This window comes from Chiloscyllium punctatum, chromosome 5 (genome assembly GCF_047496795.1).
Source record: "Chiloscyllium punctatum isolate Juve2018m chromosome 5, sChiPun1.3, whole genome shotgun sequence".
NCBI lineage: Eukaryota > Metazoa > Chordata > Chondrichthyes > Orectolobiformes > Hemiscylliidae > Chiloscyllium > Chiloscyllium punctatum.
The window spans coordinates 143,441,202-143,468,753 of NC_092743.1; the positions used below are offsets into that span (position 1 = coordinate 143,441,202).

Genomic DNA, 27,552 nt, shown 5'->3' on the forward strand with positions numbered 1-27,552 from the left:
GATTAATCAAGATGAACTAGCGTGAACAGAACCTAATAAGGGTATTGTAGATCATAGCAATGCCTTAAACAGGCAAAACAGTTCTAAATGCAGTATCACTACAAATCTCTGACTGATTTCCTAACCTCAATTTAGCACAGTCTCATGAAATGTTTCAGTGATAGCAATGAATTTAGAAGATTTTGGAGTATATAATAGGAGACCATTATTAAACATAACGAAATGTCATGCAAGGCAAAAACTAGCACTTAAGATCTGTTTTTAAAGTCACCCAAAGATTTTTATTCACAATCTTTGCACTTTCAAGCATTTCAAGCAATATAAACAGGTTTTATATAGATGCAAATAGTTTAGATATTTTGTTCAGAAAAACAAGAGAAAAAACATTAGCTATTCATTATAAGGTGGGAGACATCCAATTTTCTGACATACCTTCTTGATAAAGAAAGGAGTCAAAAAGGATGCGAATGGGCTGGGCAACTTTTGGAACACTAGCACTTGGACCTGGGCTGGGTTCCTTAAGGTTTGTCAGCCTCACCTATCAACCCCTTAAAGTGACAAAATAGAGTCAGCTTAACTCCACATTTTGGGTGACAGTGCGAGTGCCAGAGAGAGCGTGAGTGCGAGAGAGAGTGCGAGTAAAAATGAATGAGAGAGCACATGCAAGACAGAGTATGAGGCGCAAGAGGGAATGAGATAGTGTACATGGAGGTGAGTGTCTGATGTCTTTGAGGGACAAACACATCTGCACTTAGCACACATGTGGTGTGTACTGAGTGAGATTGTGCATTTGGGAGCTGTCTCTTAACTAAGCCTTTTTAAAGAGTAAGTGAAGATACTCAACTTATGTAATCACCATAATTCGAAGCGTGAGAAGGCTCTGCCCTTGTATATGCAAGTTTAAAGTGACATAATTCATATCATTGATTTGCATAATGCAGTCTCTAAAATTTGCCTTCCCTTCCCCTCAACCACAGTGGAGACACTTTTCAGCAATCCAGAAGCAACATCAAGTGCAGCAATTTTAATTCAAACCATGGCTTGCATTATTTTGAATATTACTGATTCTGGTCATTAAATACTTCAGGAAAAAGTGAGGACTGATGAAGAGCTTATGCTCCTCAGATGCTGCCTGACCAGCTATGCTTTTCCTGCACCACACCTTTTGAATTAAATTACTTCAACCTTCCACCCTATCAAACAATTTCCCATTCTGATCTTTCTCCTCCTCCTGTGTACTTACATTGGGAACATTTACCAGTGGCTGAGGTTTACCCTCCCCTCATCCTGAAATATTGCAAATGAATCATGATTGGTAACTTTCAGACTATTTAAAAAGCTGTCTGGACAGTGGTGATGGTGGTAGGACGGGTGAGTGCGCAGAACAGCCTGACAGACACAGAAGAAGCATGCAACCAAGGATGTGAAAGAAAGAGCAACATAATGAGTGACAAAAAGTGAAAGCAAAAATGAGAGTTAGAGTGCGAGTAACACAAGTGAGAGACACAGACTAATTGAAAGTGAGAGATAGAGGGAGAGAGGAAGGAGAGAAAGAAAGAGAATGAAAAGTAGAAAAACTTGGTGATAAAAAAGTCACAGATCTGAAAAGACAAGACAGTTTCTCTTCACAGAAGCTGTATGGTGTGCTCAGTATTTCACATTTTTTTCTATTTTGCATAAGATGTTATGTCGCAACTCCATTTTAAAACTATGTAATAGCCTTACTGAGAGTAAGCAGCAGTAGCCAATGTTTGTTGGGTTTTTTTGAATTTCTCAAACTCTGGTGCTTTTGTTGATGGACAGATATTGTGTTTCTGCTTGCTTATTTACAGTTTTTAAAAATGCTTAATGAATTATATTGGAGATGATTCAAAGAAATAGTAAAGTGCAAGCAACATAGAATGTTTCTCAGTTAATATGAGGTAGCTATCAATGCTTTCAAGAGAACATTCAGCAGCATACAATCTGAGTCAGGGGATAATTAATTTTTGATTTAATAGCTTTCAAAATCATGCCCAGGGCAGGAACCCTTATGAAATTCCACAAGGACATAACTTTCATCAATCTGCTTTATGGTACAATGTCATCCATTCAGGGAAAGAATGCCTAAGCACCATTTTGGATTAAATTTTATCCACAAACATACTTACTAGTTTTTGTATTTGACAAACAATTCTTCTACTTCCACCTCTTCTCCAGACTCAGTCTGAAATCACAAGCACATTTTAGAATCTGATGTCAACACAACCATTTGTCACTGTCATTTAAATCTCCAGGCAATTCACTACAAAGTGGTTAGGGACACAGTTATAACCTGCTTAAGTAGTATTAGAACGCAAAGAACACCAAAAGTTTCCTTTGGCAGGGATTACTTTATCCCCCTGCAATATCCTTATGAAAAGCTATCAATTCCAACTACTCTGCTTACTGTGTCAACCAACTCATGAATCATTTTATCTCCTCCTTAACCACCAGCTACTTCATTCACAATAACCTGACCTCGACCTGGCTTCCTGCCAAACCCACAGCGTTAAGCAGATGCCAAATGTACCATTTCCTGAGGCAGCAGCCAGTTTGCAGCTGCAGTACTGGAAGCCACATGTATTATTGTTGGCAATCATAAAAATAATCTCAAAATGTGTTATAATTTAAAATATGTCCCCCTCTAACAAACTCAATTATGTTCTGTTGCATGCAGAAGGCTACATTTACACTGATGCATTTTCAGTATCATTCACAAATCACAATACAAAATTATACTGAATTCATATAATCAACAGCTGCTATAAGACCTAAACGCTCAAATTTTGACCTGCTACTGTTACATGGCTGCCAGCTGTTACTGGCAGATCAAATATCTTTACTTAAGGATTATGCAAAGACCAGCTAGTCAATTGTTCCCTACATGCTATACTTTAAAACAAGAGACTGTTACTGCTTACAGTTTTCTTCACCACTCGCATGCTCAAGATCTTCTCAGTAACTGGACCAGCTGTAGAGTCCTGAAAGAATTATTCAATAATAAAAACAGTTGTGAATCTGAATTTATTACAGACATACATGAACAGATATGCTCCTTGCAAACAAAAAAATCTCAGATGTATTCGTAGCACCAGTTTATGGATTGGAGTAAATTGATCCCACAAACTCCTTTCAAGGAAATAATGCAGTGAGACTGTCAAAAGGGACATGATGGACAACTTTTACACAAGAGGGTTGTTTGTACGTGGAACGAACTGCCAAAGGAAGTGGTTGATGCAGGTACAGTTACACCATTTGACAGACATTTGGACAGGTACATGAATAGGAAAGGTTTAGAGGGATATGAACCAAACAGGACTAGGTTAGTTTGGGAAACTTGGTCAGCATGGACGAGTTGGATCAAAAGGTCTGTACCATGCCGTCTCTGACTCTATGAAAGGGCAGTACTGATCAGGAAATTAAAATCAAATCAGCAATCAAAATTTAAACTACTGCCCTGAAACCATTTATAAATGATTTATCTACTTAAAATGTATATTTTTTTAAAATCACAATGCCGGTTTGCTCCACACTTAAGGTCTAACCTTTCAGACAGTTCCTTGAATAATTTGCATATTGCAGTTGTTCTTATGAAGGAAGTGGTTTGCATCAAAATACTCAGTATCTGGTAAACTTTTTTAATGCTGTACCAAACAATGTACAATATCGATGGGATACATCTTAAACTGCCAAGGCAACTCACTATGGGTGCAAGTCCTACTGTACTATTTGAGATTTTCAAAGTTCTGCAGAAAAACAGTATAATGAATGTCAAAAAATCCCAACAATATGCAAATTGCAGCAGTTCCTCAAAAGAAAACTAGCCCATTACAGAAGCAATTTTTGTAGGTGGTACACCCCTTACAAAAACATTCCAATTCAAATCAAGGTTCACGAGATGAGGCAGAGAAGTCACACTTCAGATCATTCCTTTGCTAAAGTAACAAATGTGCAATAAAGTGTGTTCAAACAGGTTGGAAATAGTGATTCAGGCCCCTGACACATCACAGCCAAACATTTACAAAAATTATATTTATACTTCTCTTTTATATTTGCTTCTTTTGGGGGGTGGGAGCAAAACGAACAGATAGGAAAAAAAATGAGGTTTCACTTTAAAATACATAGTTTCTTTTTAATGTGTCGACCTTGGAAGTATTCAGGACTTGAGGGGAAAGAAAATCACAATAGGCACATTGCACTCAATTCTGCTCCTGGCCTAAATATAACTGAGAATGACGTATTAGTGATCTGTATTAGTGACGTAATTTGAGCCATTGTTAGCCAGGACAGCGGGTGAATGCCATTCTGCTTCCAAAACATTGGTGCTGTTTATTCATGCTGGGAAGGAAAGATGGCATGCAGCCAGCATTTAATTCAAAGGGCTCTCTATATGATTTCAGAAGACCAGCCTGATCTCTGCCTTCACTTCTGAAAGATACACTTCAATTTCCAGTCACTGGGCAGCATGTAATGCAGCCCACTGGTGTCACATGATGGTACTGGGTCAGGAGAATTAGACTGATTTCTAATTCAGAGTGTCAAGAAAATGACTCCTAATTTAATGGTGGGAAGGAGAAGACACCCTAACATGAAAACCTCACCCGCTGGAAATGGGATTGTCAATCAGCTTTATTATTGAGTCACTAAAAACCAATTATTCCTGGTGTCACCAAAACTAATGGTGCTTCAGGGTTTTAATCCAGTTAAATTTGCCTGTGGCCACCCTGGAGATGGTGTCCCTTATTGACAGGCACTTTTCAGCATCTGGAGGTTTTTATCCACAGGGGCATAAGCGGAAAGCCCCTGCTTTTGCAGCAGGCAGCTGTGCTGCCACCCACTCACTGGCAACCCCCAGTGATGCTCAACCTTCCATTTCCAGGAAACCTGCAATGACTCATGGGGAAGTCAGCAATCGAAAGATGCAAGTCTCTGATTGGCCAGCAGCTTTCAGAGGTTAAAAACTCTATCCCACTGAGGCCTTGATCAGAAAGGAAGCCCAATCCTAGCCAATGAAGTCTCGATATGCACTTAAAATGTGTATGGCCTTCCATACTGAAAAGAGATGATCCTTCCACCAGGTCCTTAACTGTAGGGACTCTGCCACTTTAACCAAATTCTGCCAACTATCAGCATTGAACACCTTCTCATTCATTACCTTGTGGTGAAATAATTCAACACAAAGGAGATTCATCTCACGACACATATTAGAAATTTCAGAAACTGTTAGAAAACCCTTTGAGTACAATGATCCATCAGAAGCGTTCAGGACAGTGGCTTCACTGAATCATTATCAACTGTGAATTTTATGCTTTCTCCCCATTTGTTTGGGCATTATTTCTGTGCAAATAACAGCGACTGGCAACAAACGCTGGACCAACCAACAGCGGCCGTGTCCCACAAGTGAATAAAGAAATGATCCAATCCCCTCCTGAACATCCCCAGGCAAAGCACCCTAATGATTTGCTGAGTGGCAAAAAATGGTTTTCCCACATTACATCTATTCTTTTTATTAATCACTAAACCCTTGCCCTCTGGTTCTTGATCGTTTATGAACGGGAACAGTTTCTCCCGAGCCTACTCATGACTTTGAAAACCTCTAACAGATCTCCTCTCGGCCATCCTCTCTTCAAAAAGACCAGTCCCAACTTCTTCAATTTATCCTCATCACTGAAATTTCTCTTCCCTGGAACCATTCTTGTATATCACTTGTTCACAACTTGCTGATAATTTTGTGCCCTGAACCGTACACAAGATTCCAGCTGAGGCCTAACAAGAGTCTTATACAAGTCCAACAAACTCTTGACATGACTAATGAAAGGCTTATGCTCGAATAATCGACTCTACTGCTCCTCGGATGCTGCCTGACCTGCTGTGCATTTTCCAGCGCCACACTTTTCAACTCTGACTCTCCAGCATCTTCAGTCCTCAGTTTCTCCTTGTAATTGATGCCCCTATTGATAAAGCTGAAGAGAGTGCATGTTTTATTAACGGTGCTCTCTACTCAGTCAGAGTAAGAGATATGTATAGCATGGAAACAGACCCTGCAGTCCAACTCATCCATGTTGACCAGATATCCTAATCTAATCTAATCCCACTTGCCAGCACTTGGCCCATATCCCTCTAAACACTTCCTATTCATATACCTATCTAGATGCCTTTTAAATGCTGAAATCGTACATTCCACCACTTTCTCTGGCAGCTCATATCATACACGTACCACGCTCTGCGTGAAAAAGTCGCTCCTTAGGTCCTTTTTATATTTATCCCCTCTAGTTCTGGAATCCCCCACCAGAGGGGAAAAAAAAACTTTTTTTACCCTATCCATGCTCCTCATGATTTTATAAACCTCTATAAAGGTCACCCCTCAGCCTCTGACATTCCAGGGAAAACAGCCCCAGCATATCCTTATAGCTCAAATCCTCCAAATGGGGCAATCCACTGGTCACAGGCCTCCAGTGTGAAAAGCAATCCTCCTCCTCCACCACCACCACCGTGTCTTCTACCTTTGAGCTAGTTCTGTATCCAAATGGCTAGTTCTCCCTGTATTCTAACCGTGCTAATCAGTCTCCCATGGGGATCCTTATTGAATGCCTTACTGTAGTCCATATAGACCACATCTACTGCTCTGCCCTCAATCTTCTTTGTTACTTCTTCAAAAAACTCAATCAAGTTTGTGAGACATGATTTCCCACGCACAAAGATATGTTGACTAATACTGCTCCTCAGGTGCTGCCTGAATTGCTGTGCTCTTCCAGCACCACTAATCCAGTATCCCTAATCAGTGCTTGCCTTTCCAAATACATTTAAATCCTGTCCCTCAGGATTCCCACCAACAACTTGCTCATCACCATGTCAGACTCACTGGTCTATAGTTCCCTGGCTTGTCCTTATCACCTTTCTCAAATAGTGGTACCACGTTAGCCAACCTCCAGTCTTCCGGCACCTCACCTGTGACTATCGATGATACAAATATCCCAGCAAGTGGGCCCAGCAATCACTTCCCTAGCTTTCCACAGAGTTCTAGGGATAATCTGATCAGGTCCTGGAGAGTTATCCACTTTTATGCGTATTAAGACATCCAGCACCACCTCCTCTGTAATATGGACATTTTTCAAGATGCAACTATCTATTTCCCCACATTCTATATCTTTCATGTCCTTCTTCACTAAACAACGTTACAAAATACTTACTTAGTATCACCCCCACTTCCTATGGCTCCACACACAGGCTGCCTTGCTGATCTTTCAGAAGAAATCCTACTCTCCCTCTCTCGAGTTACCCTTTTGTCCTTAAATGTATTTATAAAAACCCTTTGGATTATCCTTAACCCTATTCGCTAAAGCTATCTCATGTCCCCTTTTTGCCCGCCTGATTTCCCTCTTCAATAGAGAGTAGAGTACCATAGCTTTTGTCATTTCTACCATATACAATTGATACAGTAAAAAGGAGACAGCGTCCTTTCAGGACTGAGGGTGCTACAGGGAAAGCATAAACCACACACTCGTACACAGCATAAAGTGCATGAGAAGTGCAAAACACACAAGTTATAGTGTAATAGAAGAATGATAAATAATAGATAGTTTTATAGCTGCAATTCAAAGTCATGCAAAGAATTCCAGATGGGAAAGAGTCCGATCATACAGTGTTAAGGAGTTTGATGGCTTGGGGGCAGAAATTATTGCACAGTCTGGCAGTGAGACACCAAATGCTCTGGTATCTTCTGCCAGATGGCAGGAGGGAGCAGAGTTTGGGTGAGGGGTGTGTAGGGTCTTACACAGTGCTCTTAGCTTTTTGGATGCAGCGTGTGGCGTAAGTGCCAGTAATGGAGGGGAGAGAGACCCCCTTCCTCATTATCTGTTATAGGGTCTTATGATCGGAGACAATGCAATTCCCGAACCAGGCAATGATACAGCAGCTCAGGGTACTCTCAATGAACCCTGTGTAGAATGTGGTGAGGATGGGGGATGGGGGATAGGGATGGCCTGCGCAAAAAAGTAGAGATGCTGCTGAGCTTTACAGTCCTACTGCCTTTATACTCTAACGATTCACTCAGTCTCTGATGTCAATACCTGACATATGCTTCCTTCTTTCCCTTAAACAAAACCTCAATTTCTCTAGTCATCCAGCATTCTCTACACACCAGCCTTTCCTCTCAACCTGACAGGAATATACTTTCTCTGGATTCTTGTTATTTCTGAACGCTTCCCATTTTCTAGTTGTCCTTTTACCTGCAAAAATCTGTCCCCAATCAGCTTTTGAAAGTTCTTGCTCAATACCATCAAAATTTGCCTTCTTCCAATTTAGAACTTCATCTGTTAGACCTGGTCTCCGCTGTTCCATCACTATTTTAAAACTAATAGAGTTATGGTCACTGGCCCCAAAGTGCTCCCCCACTGACACCTCAGTCACCCACCCTGCTTTACTTCTCCAAGAGTAAATCAAGTTTTACATCTTCTGTAGTAGGTACATCCACATACTGAATCAGAAAATTTTCTTGTACACACTTAAATTCCTCTCCATCCAAACCTTTAACACTATGGTAGTCCCAGTCTATATTTGGAACGTTAAAATCTCCTACCATAATCACCTTATTATTCTTACAGATAGCTGAGATCTCTTTACAAATTTGTTTCTCAATTTCCCTCTGACTATTAGGGGGTCTATAATACAATCCCAATAAGGTGATCATCCCTTTCTTATTTTTCAGTTCCACCCAAATAACTTCACTGGATGTATTCCCAGGAATATCCTCCCTCAGTACAGCTGTAATGCTATCCCTCATCAAAAACGCCACTCCCCCTCCTCTCTGGCCTCTCTTTCTGTCCTTCCTGTAGCAATTGTATCCTGAAACATTAAGATGCCAGTCCAGTCTATCCCTTCGCCATCTTTCTGTAATTGCTATGATATCCTAGTTCCATGTTCCTAACCATGCCCTGAATTCATCTGCCTACCGTTAGGCCTCTTGCATTGAAACAAACGTAGTTTAATTTATCAGTCCTACCTTTTTCTCTGCTTTGTCCCTGCCTGCCCTGACTGTTTGACTCACTTCTTTTCCCAACTGTAACAGTCTCAGATTGATCTCTTTCTTCATTATCTTCCTGGGTCCCACCGCCCCCCATTCCAATATGTACAATGACCTCCTGCTGTCCCCCTCCCCTTTGAGAACATTCTGCACCCTCTCTGAGATATCCTTGATCCTCGCACCAGGGAGGCAATACACCATTCTGACTTTTCATTGCTGACCACAGAAAAATCTGTCTGTGCCTCTGACTAGAGAGTCCCCTATCACAATGGATCACTTGGACCTGACATACCCTCAATCACATTAGAGTCTGTCTTGATACCAGAAATGTGATACCTGAAATATGGTCCATTCCCCTGACAGTCGATTACCCCCTACATTTTCCAAAACAGCATACTTGTTTTAAATAGGAATAGCCACAGAAGACTCCTGCACTACCTGCCTACCTCTCCTACTGTTCCTGGAGTTAACCTAACTATCAGACTATATAGGAAGGGAGAAAAGCCACAGATAACTACCATCCATCACATCCCCTAGCTCTTGTAAATTCCTCATTGCCTCTGTCACTCTAACTGATCCATTCGATCTAACAGGATTCGCAACCAAAGACACTTCCTGCAGACATAATCCTCAGTAACATGGAAACTCTCCATAAATTCCCACATTAGACAGGGAGAGCACATCACTCTACTCAAGGCCACCTTCACTCCTTCACAATTACAGACCCAGAAAATAGCACCATCTTATTGCTCTAAAAAAGTGCTCCAAGCTAACTTAGTGCTTATGGTTCAGATTTTTAAAATTTAATCAAGAGACATATTTCAATAAAATATAATCCAGAAAGAACCTGGTCTACCAACAACTATTGACTGATAGCAAGATTACACATTAAAAGCTACGCACTTATCTGTTGCTGTGCTGTGAGCTCTCCCACACAGGTTCCTCCAAGATCCGTTGTGAAGTTTGCTGTTTGGTACATTTTCCTAGATGCACTCAGATGTCCAGCAATACTTGTGTACATATACATCTAGATTCCTCTGTTCCTACACCCTTTTAGAATTGTATACCTTATTTTCAATGCTCTTCCTACCAAAGTGAATCACCTTACTTCTCGGCTTTCTGCTGGAGTTGTCTGAAATGGTGGAGAATGATGATTTGAAAAGTGAGGATGAGGGGAACCTGATCATGATTAGATTCCCTACAGTGTGGAAACAGGCCCTTCGGGAATCTAGTCTAATCATGATCAGGTTCCCCTCATCCTCACTTTTTATCCCACCAGCCTCTGTATTCAAATCATCATTCTCCAGCAGAATGCCATAACCAAACACATCTTCCCCTCACGACCCTTGTCTGCATTTCACAGAAATCGTTCCCTCCGGGACACTAGTCCAAACACCACCCTCCCTTCCTTCCTACGGCACACTCCCCAGTAACAGCAGAAGGTGCAACATCCGCCCCACTGGGTGACCACTTTGTGGAACCCCTCTGGCCTGTGGGCAAGTAGGAGCCTGACCTTCCCGTGGACAGTCATTTTAACCCAGCGTCCTGCTCACATGCCCCACGGGCCTGTCCCTCGGCGTGCTGCAGTATTCCAGTGAATCACTGTGCCAACTGGAGGAACAACATCTCCTCTTCAGACTAGGCACTTTGCAGCTTTCTGGGAATAATACAGAGTTCAACACCTTCACATTGTGAAGCATTTCTTCCCCTTCTTTAAGCTTGTTATCATGTCCTTTCCCTCCCCCATCCCACTTACTGTCCTTTCAAGTCTGGCAGGAGACACACCATTGTTCCGCTATTCTCAACATTCTAATCACTTCATGTAAACTATTATCATCTTCAGCAGCACCCTACACCCACTACTAACACCCTCCTGAACTGTAGCATAAATGCTGTCCCGCCATACTTCACGTCAGTTCTGAAGAATCATCTAGACTAGAAAAGTTAGCTTGCTTTCTCTCCACTGATGCTGCCCAACCCACTGTGATCTCCAGCATTTGCTGTTTTCAGTGCAGATTCCAGCAGCTGCAGTAATTTGTTCCTAACCATGGGAACGCCATTATGAATGAAGCTGCCTTCAACCTGAAAATTATTCATTGACCACCACCACAGAGTTTCCTACCACCCAGCTAATTTTGTATCTAAGTTTTGACTGTTCTTTTTAGTCCATGAAATACTATTATCCTGTTAAGAATGTAAAACAGTTTGCCACAGTGTAGGCCCTTCAACCCTCGATGCTATGCTGACCTTTTCTGGTTCAAAGATCAAACTGACTTCTATACCCTTCACTGTACTATCATCCATGTGCCTATCCAAGTGTCACGTAAACGTCCCCCTAATGTATCTGACTCTACCACTACTGCTGGCAGTGGTACACTCACCACACACTCATCGTTCTTGTGCAAAGAACTACCTCTGATATCTTCCCCTAACGTTCCTCCAGTCCCTTAAAATTATGCCCCCTCAAGATAGACATTCCAACCCTGGAGGAAAAAAAGTCTCTGGCTATCCACTGTATCTATGCCTCTCATCATTCTGTACACCTCTATCAAGTCACTTCTCATCTTTCTCATCTCCAATGACAAAGGCCCTAGCTCCTCAACCTTTCTTCATAATTCATGTCCTCCAGTCCAGACAGCATCCTGGTAAATCTCCTCTGCATCCTCTCTAAAGCTTCCACAGCCTTCCTATAATGAGGTGACCAGAACTGAACACAGTATTTAAAGTGTGGTCTAAATCAGGGCTTTACAGAGCTGCAGCATAACCTCAGGGCTCTTAAACTCAATCATCCTGCTAATGAAAGCCAACACATCATATATCTTCTTAACAACCCTATCAACCTGGGTAGCAATGTTGAGGGATCTATGGATATGGATCCACAGAAGTGACCGCAAGATCCATGTGACCCCCAAGATCCCTGTGTTCCTCCACACTGCCAAGAATCCTGCCTTTAACCCTGTAATCTGCAAATGCAACCTTCCAACGTTAATCACATTACACTTGTCCAGATTGAACTCCATCTGCCACTTCTCAGCCTAGCTCTGCATCCTGTCCATGTCTTGTTGCAACCTACAACCTACACAATCCACTACTCCTCCAATTTTTGTATCATCAGCAAACTTACTAACTGACCCTTTCAAGTCATTTATAAAAATTACAAACAACAGAGGTCCCAGAACAGATCCCTGTGGAACACCACTGGTCACTGAGCTCCAGGTGAATATTTTCCATCTGCCACCACCCTGTCCCTTCAATGGGCTAGCCAATTATGTATCCAGACAGCCAAATCTCTGTATTCTATGCCTCCTTACTTTCTGAATGAGCGCACCATGTGAAACCTTATCAAAAGCCTTGCTAAAATTCATATACACCACATCCACTGCCCTATCTTCAATGTGTTTTGTCACATGCTCAAAGAATTCAATAACGTTTGTGAGGTATGACCTGCCCCTTAAAAAGCCATGCTGACTATCTCTAATCAAACTATACTTTTCTAAATAATCATAAATTCTCTCTCTCTCAGAATCCTCTCCAACAATTTGCCCACCACTGATGTAAGTCTGACTGGTCTGTAATTCCCAGGGTTAGCCCTATTCCCTTTCTTGAACAAGGGAATAACATTTTCCACCCTCCAATCATCGGGTACTACTCCAGTAGACAGTGAGGACGCAAAGATCATTGCCAAAGGTGCAATCTCTTCCCTCATTTCCTGTAGTAATATAGTGTATGCCTATCTATCCTCATGTTGTACAAAATTTTCAGCACATCCTCCTTCTTAACATCAACCTGTTCCACGCTGTTTTCACAAACAACAAGGTCCCTCTCAAAGGGAACACTGAAGCAAAGCATTCATTAAGGATCTCCCCTACCTCCTCTGACTCCAGGCACAGGTTCCCTCCACTATCCCTGATCGGCCCTACCCTCACTCTGGCCATCCTCTTGTTCCTCACAGAAGTGTAGAACACCTTAAGGTTTTCCTTAATCCTACCCGCCAAGGCTTTATTATGCCTCCTTGAAGCACTCAAGTCCATTCTTCAGTTCCTTCCTGGCTAACATGTAACCCTCTAGAGTCCTGTCTGATTCTTGTCTCCTCGATCTTCAGTACACTTCCTCCTTCTTCTTTACTCAATATTCCATATCTCGTCATCCAATGTTCCTTCACCCTACCATCCCTTCCTTGCCTCACAAGTGCTCCCTAAACAACCCCCACATTTCTGTCGTGCATTTGCCTTGAGAACAACTGTTCCCAATTTATGCTCCACAGCTGCATAATAGCTTTGTAAGCTCCCCGCCCCCCCACCTCCCCAAATAAATACTTGGCCATACCATCTGCTCCTATCCCTTGCCATGACTATAGTAAAGGTAAGGGAGTTGTGATTACTATCACCAAAATGTTCTCCACCAAGACACACCTGACAAAAATCGATTCCATCCAGACTGTTCCTTTCTTGCTTCGGACTTCCACCCACACTGACTCAGTTGAGAAACCCTCCTTGATGACCTCTCTTTCTGCAGCTGTGATACTATCCCTGATTAGCAATGTCACTCCCCTACCTCTTTTACCTCCCTCCCTATTTCTTTTGAAACATCTAAGGCCTGGAACATCCAACATTTCTGCCTCTGTGATATCCAAGTCTCTGTAATGGCCACAACCTTGTTGCTCCAAGTACTGATCCAGGCTCGAAGTTCATCACCCCTATTCCTGACACTTGTTGCATAAAATAGACATACTTCAACCCATAACACACACTGCAACTTTGCCCTATTAACTGCCTATCCTTGCTTTCAGGCTCTCTGCACGCTGTATCTGCCTATCCACCAGCTACTCCATCCTCTGATCTGTAACTCTTGTTCCCATCCTCCTGCCAAACTAGTTTAAACCAAGAGCTTTAGCAAACCTCCTGCCTAGGATATTGCTGCCCCTCCAGTTAGGGTGCAACCTGTCCTCCTTTTACAGGTCCCATCTTTCCCAGAAGGCATCCCAGCGGAGAAAGTGAGGACTGCAGATGCTGGAGATCAGAGCTTAAAAATGTGTTGTTTGGGGAATCCAAGATGGCAGTGACCCAGCAAATCTGAGTCTTTTGTGCTCCTCCCAAGATTTGGGCAAAGTGGGTCACCCACCTCCATCACACTCACCAAATCATTTAAAATTGCTGTTTAATTTAATTAGTTGCTTAGTATTAAATTTAAACAATCTAATCTTTAGTAAAAATGACCAAAGGGAAGGGAGCCCGCAGCTCTCAGCAAGCAGGAACCCCTCCCCCACCCTCTCCAGCTGCAGCAGAGGCGTCCGCAGCTGCGCCGGGGGGACTTACCTACGGTGGCGAGCCTCGTGGAAATCATTTCCAAACTGGATGCGAAGATCAACGCTTTTATTGAAGAATCCCGAAGTCGATGGGACTCACTCAGCCGCGCTGCAAAAGCACGACCGAGACATTAAAGAAATCGAGCGCCAAGTCAGAGGGGCGGAGCTAAAGGCCGTGACCTCCGAAACTACAATGCAATCAGCCATGGATCAGGTCCGGACTCTCAAACAGCGAGTCCGGACCTCAGCGAATCACATCGACCTCGATTATCGAGGTGGTCATCGGAAAAATATTCACTTGCTGGGCCTTCCTGAACGGGAAGAAGGCGGCCAGTTTCCAGTGTTCCTCGAGCAGTGGCTGCCATAGCTTTTAAATCTGGAAGCTGGATCCGGCCAGGTAAGGGCGGAATGGGCCTACCGGGTTGCAATACGCGGGCCCGATTCGAACCAGCGCCCCCGCCCAGTCCTGTTCCAGCTGCAGAGCTATAATGAGAGGCAGATACTCCTAGAAGCCTCTAGAAATCTTGGAAAAGATTCCCAAGCCATGATCGATAAAGGATCCAAGATCATGTTACTTCAGGACTTTTCCCCAGCTCTGGTTCGAAAGTGGAAGGCATTCGATGAGGCGAAGTAGTGTTTAAGGGACTTAAATATTCAGTACTCCTTAATAGAACATAGAACATAGAACAATACAGCACAGAACAGGCCCTTCGGCCCACAATGTTGTGCCGAACTTCTATCCTAGATTAAGCACCCATCCATGTACCTATCCAAATGCCACTTAAAGGTCGCCAATGAATCTGACTCTACCACTCCCTCGGGCAGCGCATTCCATGCCCCCACCACTCTCTGGGTAAAGAACCCACCCCTGACATCTCCCCTATACCTTCCACCCTTCACCTTAAATTTATGTCCCCTTGTAACACTCTGTTGTACCCGGGGAAAAAGTTTCTGACTGTCTACTCTATCTATTCCTCTGATCATCTTATAAACCTCGATCAAGTCACCCCTCATCCTTCGCCGTTCCAACGAGAAAAGGCCGAGAACTCTCAACCTATCCTCGTACGACCTACTCTCCATTCCAGGCAACATCCTGGTAAATCTTCTCTGCACCCTCTCCAAAGCTTCCACATCTTTCCTAAAGTGAGGCGACCAGAACTGCACACAGTACTCCAAATGTGGCCTAACCAAAGTCCTGTACAGCTGCAACATCACCTCACGACTCTTGAATTCAATCCCTCTGCTAATGAACGATAATACTCCATAGGCCGCCTTACAAACTCTATCCACCTGAGTGGCAACCTTCAAAGATCTATGTACATAGACCCCAAGATCCCTCTGTTCCTCCACCTGACCAAGAACCCTCCCATTAACCCTGTATTCCGCATTCTTATTTGTTCTTCCAAAATGGACAACCTCACACTTGGCAGGGTTGAACTCCATCTGCCACTCCTCAGCCCAGCTCTGCATCATATCTAAGTCCCTCTGCAGCCGACAACAGCCCTCCTCACTGTCCACAACTCCACCTATCTTTGTATCATCTGCAAATTTACTGACCCACCCTTCGACTCCCTCATCTAAGTCATTAATAAAAATTACAAACAGCAGAGGACCCAGAACTGATCCCTGCGGAACTCCACTTGTAACTGGACTCCATGCTGAATATTTACCATCTACCACCACTCTCTGACTTCGACCGGTTAGCCAGTTTTCTATCCAATTGGCCAAATTCCCCTCTATCCCATACCTCCTGACTTTCCGCATAAGCCTACCATGGGGAACCTTATCAAATGCCTTACTAAAATCCATGTACACTACATCCACTGCTCTACCCTCATCCACATGCTTGGTCACCTCCTCGAAGAATTCAGTAAGACTTGTAAGGCAAGACCTACCCTTCACAAATCCGTGCTGGCTGTCCCTAATCAAGCAGTGTCTTTCCAGATACTCGTAAATCCTATCCCTCAGTACCCTTTCCATTACTTTGCCTACCACAGAAGTAAGACTAACTGGCCTGTAATTCCCGGGGTTATCCCTATTCCCTTTTTTGAACAGGGGCACAACATTCGCTACTCTCCAGTCCCCTGGTACCTCCCCAGTTGCCAGTGAAGACGAGAAGATCATTGCCAACGGTACTGCAATTTCCTCTCTTGCTTCCCACATAATCCTCGGATATATCCCGTCAGGCCCGGGGGACTTGTCTATCCTCAAGTTGTTCAAAATGTCCAACACATCTTCCTTCCTAACAGGTATCTCTTCTAGCTTATCAGTCCGTTTCACACTCTCCTCTTCAACAATACGGTCCCTCTCGTTCGTAAATACTGAAGAGAAGTACTTGTTCGAGACCTCTCCTATCTCTTCCGACTCAATACACAGTCTCCCACCACTGTCCTTGATCGGACCTACCCTCGTTCTCGTCATTCTCAGGTTTCTCACATACGCATAGAATGCCTTGGGGTTATCCTTGATCCTATCCGCCAGGGATTTTTCATGCCCTCTCTTAGCTCTCCTAATCCCTTTCTTCAGGTCCCTTCTGGCTATCCTGTATCCCTCCACTGCTCTGTCTGAACCTTGTTTCCTCAACCTTATGTAAGCCTCCTTCTTCCTCTTTACTAGACATTCAACCTCCCTCGTCAACCAAGGCTCCCTCACACGACCATTTCTTTCCTGCCTGATCGGTACATACATATCAAGGACACGTCATATCTGCTCCTTGAAAAAGTCCCACATTTCCACCACATCCTTCCCTGACAGCCTATGCTCCCAACGTATGCTCCTCAAATCCTGTCTTACAGCATCGTAATTTCCCTTCCCCCAATTGTAAAAACTTCCTTGTTGTGCGCACCTATCTCTCTCCATAACCAAGGTGAAAGTCACAGAATTGTGGTCGCCATCACCAAAATGTTCACCCACTAACAAGCCCACCACTTGTCCCGGTTCTTTACCGAGTACCAAATCCAATATGGCCTCCCCTCTGGTTGGACAATCTACATACTGCGTTAGAAAAGCTTCCTGGACACACTGCACAAACACCGCCCCATCCAATCTACTTGATCTAAAGAGCTTCCAATCAATATTTGGGAAGTTGAAGTCGCCCATGACTACGACCCTGTGGCTTCTGCACCTTTCCAAAATCTGTTTCCCAATCTGTTTCTCCACATCTCCGCTGCTATTGGGGGGCCTATAATAAACACCCAACAAGGTGACTGCACCTTTCCTATTTCTGACTTCAGCCCATACTACCTCCAGAGGCAGATCCCCCTCAAACTTCCTTTCTGCAGCCGTTATACCATTTCTAATTAGCAATGCCACCCCCCCCTCCTTTTTTACCACTCTCCCTAATCTTACTGAAACATCTGTAACCAGGAACCTCCAACAGCCATTCCTGTCCCTCATCTATCCATGTTTCCGTGATGGCCACAACATCGTAGTCCCAGGTACCGATCCACGCCTTAAGTTCACCCACCTTATTTCTGATACTCCTTGCATTGAAGTATACGCTACCCAACAACGCTACGCTTTAACCATGAAGGATCCGTGTGTAACTTCAGATCGCCGGAAAAGGCTGAGGAATTTTTGGACTCTCTTAGATAAATTGAGAGAGATAATGGATGTTGGTTTGCCTTTCTCCCACCCCCCCCCCCCCCCAAACTCCGGTTTATATCCCCCCCCTTTTTCTTTGTTCTTACCTTAATGTTTAATATTATCTTGGGGCGTGAGAGGGGGATTTATTTATTTGTTCTCTATTTAACGATTTTCTCTCCCCCTTGGGGTTTTAAAAAAATTATTCTATGTATGTATGCGTGTATATGTATGTATATACATATGTGTATGAGAGCCGGGGGGGGGGGGGGGGTTAGCTAATGTTGGTGGGGGGAGGTGGTAACCTTATTCTATTTTACCTCTGTCTTTAGGAGCGGGGTTGTTGTCCCTTGTTATTTTGTATTATTATAGTTAATTATTATTTGTTGAGGTTGTAATTTTATAGTCATATATGTTTATACATGGTATTAACATTACCAAATATATCCAGGTGTTGGTGTGGGTGGGGGTAGGGTGCTCACTGTTAATTTTAGCTTTGTATTATATCTGAATTCTCATCCTATTGAGGAGCACCTGGGACAAGGGTGGGGCATTGGTTGGGAGAGGATACGATGGACCTTTGGAAAGGAAGTGACAAGGGGGAAATCTCCATTTAAATAAGTTTTATATTTTTTATTATTATTTAGAAATAGTTTTTTATTATACTGTTGTGAGTGTATTAGAGAGCCTTTATTTTTGTGAATTTTATATGCTCGGGATGTTCTGGATAGGGTTTCCCCTCCCGAGGGGTCTCTGATTTGCCCAGACGATTATGGTTGATCAGTCGGTTAAATGGTGCACCTGGAACGTCAAGGGGAGTAATTCACCAATCAAAAGGAAGAAAATATTATCAAATCTCAAGAAAGAAAGAGTTGATATAGCTCTCCTACAGGAGACACACCTGTTGGATAAAGAACACTTGAAATTACGACAGGGTGGATTTGATTAGGCCTTTTCTTCTTCTTTTAGCTCAAAAAGTAAGGGAGTTGTTATTCTTATTCAAAAGAATTTCCCTTTCAAAATCCTAAATCAGATAAAAGACGAATCTGGACGAAATATTCTGATTAAAGCCCTTATAAATGGAGAGAAATATGGGATTTTAAATTTGTACTGCCCCCCGGCACACCCCTTTAAATTTATAACGGAAACCTTCTCAAAATTGATGGCTTTTGGTGCCCATCATACAATTATAGGGGGAGACTTTAATTGTATTATGGATCTGGAAATAGATAGGATTCCCAAGAGTACTGCAGGAGTGTCTCCCAGATCTGGACAATTGGTGGATCTGAACAAAGAATTAGGATTAGTAGACGTATGGTGATTTCTTCATCCATAGGGCAGAGATTTTTTAAAAGCAGCTGAAACAACATACACTGATAGACCTTCTATTATCAAATTGCAAAGGATTACAGCCCTTAGGACAGCTCTAAACACTACGCTTACCCAAACGGCTAAGAGGGAAATATTATTCGCAAAACAAAGGTTATATGAATTTGGCGACAAACCGGGTAGATACTTAGCATTTCTTGCAAAGAAAAAAAAGGCCCCTCACACTATTACGTCTATCAAGGAAAATACGGGTATTTTGACTCATGATCATAAAAGGATTAATGCAATCTTTAGAAAATTTTATTCTGATTTATATAAATCGCAGGATTGTGAAGACAGGACTAGGAGGATGCAATCATTTTTTTAAAATTTGACCTTTCTGGGCCTAACTCCAGAACAGGTATCGGTCTTAAATGCTCCCCTAACAGTCCAAGAAATACTTGACACAATCAAGTAACTTCAGAGCAGTAAGACGCCTGGCCCAGATGGTTTTCAAGCTGAATTCTATAAAGAATTTACAGAAATATTGGCTGGTCCACTTATGGACATGTATAACTATGCATATAGTCAGGGCAGTCTCCCGCCTTCGCTGAAAGAGGCAAGTACCTCTCTTATCCTTAAAAAAGGAAAGGATCCCGAAGATTGTGCATCATACAGTCCAATATCCTTGCTAAATGTAATTTTAAAATCCTTTCTAAAACATTAGCATTGAGACTAGAAAGGGTACTGCCACATATCATAAAGGAGGATCAGACGGGGTTTATTAAGGGCCGTAGATCATCCAATAATATTAGAATGGTTTTGAATATGATTCAAGCCTGCCATCAGGGAAAGATACCAGGAGTAGTAGTTTCATTAGACGCAGAAAAGGCATTTGATAGGGTTGAATGGTCATATTTGTTTTACACATTGGAAAGGTTTGGCGTTGGAAAGGTTTTACCAAATGGGTCTCAACATTGTATAGTGATCCCAAAGCAGTTGTGGTTACCAATGGATTAGGTTCGGATAGCTTCAGTGTGGATAGGGGCTGCCGTCAGGGATGTCCTCTCTCGCCATTGTTATTTACGCTAATAATTGAACCACAAGCAGAAGCTATACGGGCCGATCCTAATATAACGGCCCCGAGGATTGGTACAGGTAAACATAAAATTACCCTCTATGCAGATGATGTTCTTCTATTCCTCAGTAATCCTCTGATGTCCATACCTCGCTTAATCCAAGTTATTAATACATTTAGGGCATTCTCAGGCTATAAAATTAATTTCTCAAAATTGGAGGCTATGCCAATGGGTGGCCTTGCTATGATACCCCACTTAGTGGTCGGATCCCATTTTCCCTTTCGTTGGTCCCTGGAGGATTTCTTATATTTAAGTATTTTTATTACCTCAGTATTTGGTCAGTTATACAAGGCTAACTTTGTGCATTTACTGGAAAGGATAAGGCAGGACCTCCAACGATAAGGAGACCTTCCAATTTCCTGGCTGGGTAGAATAGCACTAATTAAAATGAATGTCCTGCCCCATCTCCTATACCCTATGAGAATGCTTCCGGTGATGCTGCCGAGGCTGGCACGATGTAAATTATATGGCTGGTTGGGTTCCTTTATTTGGAATCATAGACGGCCCCTTATTAAGCTGAAGAAGCTACAGCTGCCACAGGCAAGGGGAGGATTGGACTTCCCAGATTTTAGGAAATATCAGTTAAGTTCCCGACTAAGTTACATAGCTGATTGGGTCTTGTCTGATCGACAATCAATCTGGCTGGACATCGAGGCTTCTCAAGTAAAATGCCCACTTATTAACCTTTTATTTTCAGACAAGAGGAAAATCATTACGGATCACTGTAAAAACCCTATAATACTAAACACAATTAAAACTTTAAATATAATGCGGCAAAATGAGGGCAACTCACATAAAACATCCCCCTGTGCGCCGATAGTGGGAGCATGGGGATTCTAACCGGGGTTTACCGGCGCCACTTTTAAACTCTGGAGATCCAGGGGTATCTCATGTCTAGGGGACCTATTTAAAGATGGGGTCCTGATGTCTTTTGAACAGCTGCGTCAGAAATTCGGATTACCTAATGGAGACCTCTTTCGATACTTCCAAATTCGAGATTATATACAGAAGGCGACTATATTATTAGATACTCTTTATAAATCAGATAGAGAATGTAGAGTGCTATGACCAATGGGGGTATCCTCCATCAGTACTATTTATCATTTACTACATGATGAAGTATCGGGAGATATGGACAATCTGCTTAAGACATGGGATCAGGAATTGGGACGAGAAATCTCTATAGAAACGTGGAATGACATTTGGGAAACCGCAAGAATCACCATATGTAACAGAACTCAGGCTATCCAGCTGAAGATACTTCATAGGGCCCACATAGCATGAGAGCAATTGACAAAATTTAAGGCAGGAGCATCTCCAATGTGTCCCAAATGTAAAATAGAGGTGGGCACTCTTGTACATTGCCTATGGACCTAAGATCCGTAGATACTGGACTAAAGTAGCAAGTACCATGACAGAAATTTTAGGAACGGAAATTAAAGTGGACCCTGTGTCTCTCCTTGTGGGCTTTTCGAAATTTCCCTCCCTGGATATGCATGGGAAGAGACTATTTTCTATTCTCTTTCTGTGCAAGGAAAAGTATTTTGGTAAACTGGGTGGCTGAGGGGCCCCGTGGACTTTCAAATTGGCACAGATTAATTATGGAATGCATTCCCCTTCACTTCCTTACAAATATGGTGCACCGAAAGACTGAATTATTTTATAAAATATGGCAGCCCTTCTTGAATTATATGAATACAGATATTTCGGCTATCCTAACAAGGGCTTTTATTTAATTGAGATTACGAACCTGGCTGGTCCGGGGTCCCTTGGGAGAGGAATCGCGCATGAATACGGGTTTTGTTACATTTGATGTTAATACAATAGTGAGTATGTATCTCACTACCCAATTTCGATGTTATCCGTTGTTTTTTTATTTTTTTTCTCTCTTTCTCTTATTTGAATAATGTAAGAGACTTAAATATACACTCTGGTTAGTTGTAGGTTAGATTAGTAGTTAGTTGAGTTTTGTTTTTTTTTCTTTCTCGGTATTTTTCTTTTGTTAAATTTTGGTTATTATATATTTAAGAGTTAATTGTAGATCAATGTTTGTACTTGAGAGTTTTGTTTATTTTTGTAAACTTGTAAAAATGTTAAATTTCTAATAAAAATATCTATTAAAAAAAGATGTGTTGCTGGAAAAGCACAGCAGGTCAGGCATCAAAGGAACAGGAGATGCCTGACCTGCTGCGGTATCCCAATGGCCCACATACCTGAAGCTCTTCCCTCTACTCGAGCTCTGGAGCCACGTGTTCATCTGCACTTGCTCTGGCCTGTGGCACTCGTAGCCATCTTGAGATTATTACTCTGCTTGGCCTGCCTTTTAGCTTCCAACCAAACTCCCTCTATTTACTTTTTAGGTGCTCTTCTCTTTTCTGAGCTATGTCATTGGTACTGATGCGTACCACAACTTCTGGCTGCTCACCATCCATGTTGCATGGAGCTCTGAAGCAAACACTATTTGGAATCCCATGCGCACAATGTGATTGACATTTAAAGCTTGAAGTCTGTCATACATGTACAGCACGGAAAAAGCACCTTCGGTCCAACTCGTCCGTGCCGACCAGATATCCCAACCTAATCTAGTCCCATTTGCCAACACTTGACCCATTTCTCTCTAAACCCTTCCTAATCATATACCCACCCAGATGCCTTTTAAATGCTGTAATTGTACCAACCTCCATCACTTCCTCTGGCAACTTAGTCCATACACACACCACCCTCTGTGTGAAAACGTTTTCTCTGAGGTCTCTTTTACATCTTTCCCCTCTCACCCTAAACCTATGCCCTCTGGCTCTGGACTCCCCCACCCCAGGGAAAAAAAACTATTTACCATATTCATGCCCCTCATGATTTTATGAACCTCTAAAAGGTCACCCCTTAGCCTCCGACACTCCAAGGAAAACAGCCCCAGCCTATTTAGCCATTCCCTATAGCTCAAATTCTACAACCCTGGTAACATCCTTCTAAGTCTTTTCTGAACCCTTTCACGTTTCACAACATCCTTCCAATAGGAAAGAGATCAGAATTGCACGCAATATTCCAAAATTTGCCTAACCAACGGACTGTACAGCCACAACATGACCTCTCAACTCCTATATTCAATGGTCTGACCAATAAAGGAAAGCATACCAAATGCCGCCTTCACTATCCTATTTACTTGTGACTCTACTTTCAAGGAACTACGAACCTGCACTCCAAGATCTCTGTTCAGCATCACTCCCTAGGACCTTACCATCAAGTGTATAAGTCCTGCCCTGATTTGCTTTTCCCATTGGCCCATATGATCAAGATCCCGGTGTAATCTAAGGTAACCTTCTTCGCGGTCAGCTACACATCCAGTTTTGGTTACATCTGCAAACTTACTAATTATACCTCCTATGTTCACATCCAAATCATTTATTTAAATGACAAAAAGCAATGGACCCAGTATCAATCCTTGTGGCACATCGCTGTTCATCAGCCTCCAGTCTGAAAAGCAATCCTTCACCGCCACCCTGTCTTCTACCTTCAAGCCAGTTCTATATCCAAATGGCTATGTCTCCCTGTATTCCAGGAGATATAACCCTGCTAACCAATCTCCCATGAGGAACCTTGTCGAACCCCTTACTGAAGTCCGTACGGATTAAGTCTACCTCTGCCCTCATCAATCCTTTGTTACTTCTTAAAAAAACTCAATCAAGTTTGTGAGACATCATTTCCCACACACAAAGCCATGCTGACTATCCCTAATCAGTCCTTGCCTTTCCAAATACATGTACATCCTGTCAGTCAGGATTCCTGCCAACAACTTGTCCACCACCAATGTCAGGCTCACTGGTCTACAGTTCCCTGGCTTTTCCCTACCATCTATCCAATGATTTTGTCTACAAACTCTGCTACTCAGGTCAAAATATTAAGACAGTTATCTTTTCAACAGCTTGAAAAAAGAAAAATCCAATTTAAAATGCTTGTAAAGAGTAGCCAGCAACAATGTAGTCATAGGCTCTCACCTTGATGGCTCTCTAGTGAATCTCAAATCTGTTCCAGCTCTGCTAGCCATATTTTAATTTGTTGGAAAGTTAATTTGATGAAAACGTAATCTATTATTTAGATTAAATCTATAACACCCCATTTTGGTTCTAGTCTCCAAGTGCCCACACCTCGAGGCCTCTGATCACCAGCACCTACTGTGCAGACCCAAAATCGGCACTCATGTTCAGAAAGGAGTCAGATTGAGCTGGAAATATTAACTCTGCTGCTCTCTCCATAGATGCTGCCACACCGTTGAGTTGGTCGACCATTTGGAATACTTTGTTTTAAATCAGTCCATTACTTTTTTTTTTTAAAATGTATCTCCCACTAAGATCCCACTAACTTTCTCAGCCCAACTCAATATTCCCAACCTTATGGCCCCTCCATGGGAGGGGCAGGAAATCAGGAGATGCCAGGAAAGTGGAGTTAAGGCCACACTCACATCAACCATGAGCTTATTTAATGGCATGCTGGGCCAGGGGCTGAATGGATTTCTCTTGCTCCTAATTTGCATTTGTGGGATGTGAAAAACTAACTTATAAACAACCTCACTGCTCAATGGATCCTTACTGCTGCTGCAGTCCTTCACTTGTGTCTTTGTAGATTTCATACAACAGTTGTCTAGATGCATTTGAAATGTTGGTTAGTCTGGGCAGGTGTGACCACCTTAATGGAATTCTCATGACACTGTCAATGCTATTGACTTTTCACTTTCCCTCCGACACAATGGCATTTTCCTTTCCTTTGGCTAAAACATAGTTCAACCATCAGTAAATGCAAAATATGGCTTACATTCCTCCTCTCACCCAGAAATGACAACCTTAAAAATATTCACAACTAGCTGGTCTGCAGCACTGCATGGATCTGATCCTAAGTGGAGCTGTTCTCATTTTCTTGCTTTCTATCAGCTTTCACGCTAATATCCAATACTTCACACCAGTGTTGCCTTGCCAGCCATAAACTGGATGGCTCCTCCACAAACCTAAAGTAACCTAAACTACTCTTTCCAACTTAGTTTTTATTCTAATCCCCAACTTTGCCAGTAGCAAGCCAATCATTGACATCAGCTGGGTTCCCCATTGGGAATGGGGAGGGGCAAAAAGGCTGAGACAGAAGGAAATAATCAAGGAACAAAGAGAAATAACTAGAATTACAGCAGTTACGATGAGGTAATGAGAAGTTGCAATCTGAACACCATACATGATCTGACTTATCACCATCATTGCCACAGAACATCCACTTACTATACATATTACCATCAACTCCTATGTCAACTTTTGATAAAGACTTTTGGCACTTCAAAATGTATGAGTACTATAAGCTCAATGTGCAAATATGCATGGAAATTGTCAGCCTGGATATGATATGTATGACAGAAGTACATGGCGAGCTGGTGAGGATTTCCATGTGACTAAACATCAGATACAACTAAAATAACATCAGTCTAGAATATGGAAACTCAATAACAAAAAGAGTTTCTCTGCGCAGTTTCAGGTGCCAGCCAGTATGAAGGATCTGAATTAACCAATAGCTATATTACAATATTAATCAGGTACTAATAGTTTTTGATACTGAAAAGGATTGAAGAGTGATAAAAACAGGGACAATAATGGATTAAATGCAGCAATCTAATTAAAATATTTCATACTTGCTTGTCTAAGAATATAGGAACAGGACCAGGCCATTCAGCTGTCACAAAAACCGAAGCTGCTGGAAAAATCCAGCAGGTCTGGCAGCATCTGTGAAGAGAAATCAAGGTTAACGTTTTGGATCCAGTGATTGGAAATTACTAAACTGGCGTAAAGGACCCGAAACGTTAACTTTGATTTCTCTTCACAGATGCTGCCAGACTTGGAGGTTTTCGAACAACTTAGATATTTGTTTCTGATTTAGCATCCACAGTTCATTCAAGCTTTCATTCAGCTGTCATGGTTGAAGATCAGGTCAATTCTTATATAACACGATGGTTGTGTTCTCGTGCAACCCTGTGTTACAGAAAAATTGCACCTTAGAAATAGTGCTTAGAGTGTTGCTAACATATTCTTCATGTTACAGCCAACACACCTTTTAAAAGATTGCGCTTTAGAAACAGCATTTCCAATTCAGCAATTGCATTCGTGATTCACATTGATGAAACGTGCATATTAGCAGAACAACCTGTACTTCAATACCAATTACTCTCACTATTGCCATAATCCTTCATGCCATTAATAACCAAAAATTTAGCAACCTCTACCTCAAATGCACTCAAAGACTGCGCTGCCACAGACTTTTGGCAGATAGAATTCCAAAGACTCCAAAGTTGGCTCTTATTTCAAATGGGTGAAGCATAAGAGCAGGCAAGCTACATTGCACCTGTACAAGGAGACTACATCTGAAGGACTAGAACAGTTTTGGCCCCTTATAAAATGCAACAAATTTTGTGTTTTAAAAAAGCTTGATTACTATGAATAACACTATTCATATATTATTTCACACAAGGTAAGGGAAAATATTGAAATGTCTTATATTTATATCACACTGAACGAAAACGCTGAAAATTGTCCAACTCATTGAAACAATCTTGATTGTTAGCAGTTATTGACTTATGACTAATACCTGTTCAGATTGTGAAGTGCTTAATGGTGAATCTTTTCCTGCATCATCATCATCAGATATTTTAAATTCTAGATCCTCTGTGTATCTCTTTCTTTTCACTTGTCGGCTAGAGCGGCGTTTCTGAAAATTAGAATGGAATTTGTTAACTAAAACCCAGTTTATAATATATTCTAGGATATTAGCAACAGTTAGCTTGTCAACATCTAGTTTACATGGACCGCCACATTGCAATCAAAGTTACTAACATTAAAATAGATATAAACAAAATTGGTGCGTGTAAAGTTGTGCTTAAGATACTAATGATGGATGAGACTTTAAACTACTTTTTGTATCAGGTAGTTCGAACACTGATTACACTCAAGATAAAAGCAGCTTAGTATCAACTCTATAATCTCTCTAACTGGCCTAATCCAAGAGCAAAATGGGGCAGATTGCTGGAAATCTGAAGAACAAACAGCAAATGCTGGAAATATTCACCAGGTCTGGCACAAGGTTGGAGAGAGAAACATAATTAACATTTCCAGTTGCCAGTAAAAGGTTATCAACTTGCAACATTTACTCTG

The 27,552-nt window shown here is 42.1% G+C and overlaps 1 protein-coding gene across 1 annotated transcript in view; it reads right to left on the reverse strand.

Annotated features, from left to right (window-relative positions):
• Positions 1-27,552, reverse strand: part of chd7 (chromodomain helicase DNA binding protein 7) — a 350,049-nt gene that overhangs the window by 141,639 nt on the left and 180,858 nt on the right. Inside the window, exons 5-7 of the mRNA XM_072571578.1 lie at positions 26,990-27,109; positions 2,943-3,002; positions 2,151-2,206 (exon numbers count right to left, since the gene is read on the reverse strand). Of these exons, the coding sequence (XP_072427679.1) occupies positions 2,151-2,206; positions 2,943-3,002; positions 26,990-27,109 (236 nt within the window). The remainder of the gene's footprint in view (positions 1-2,150; positions 2,207-2,942; positions 3,003-26,989; positions 27,110-27,552) is intronic.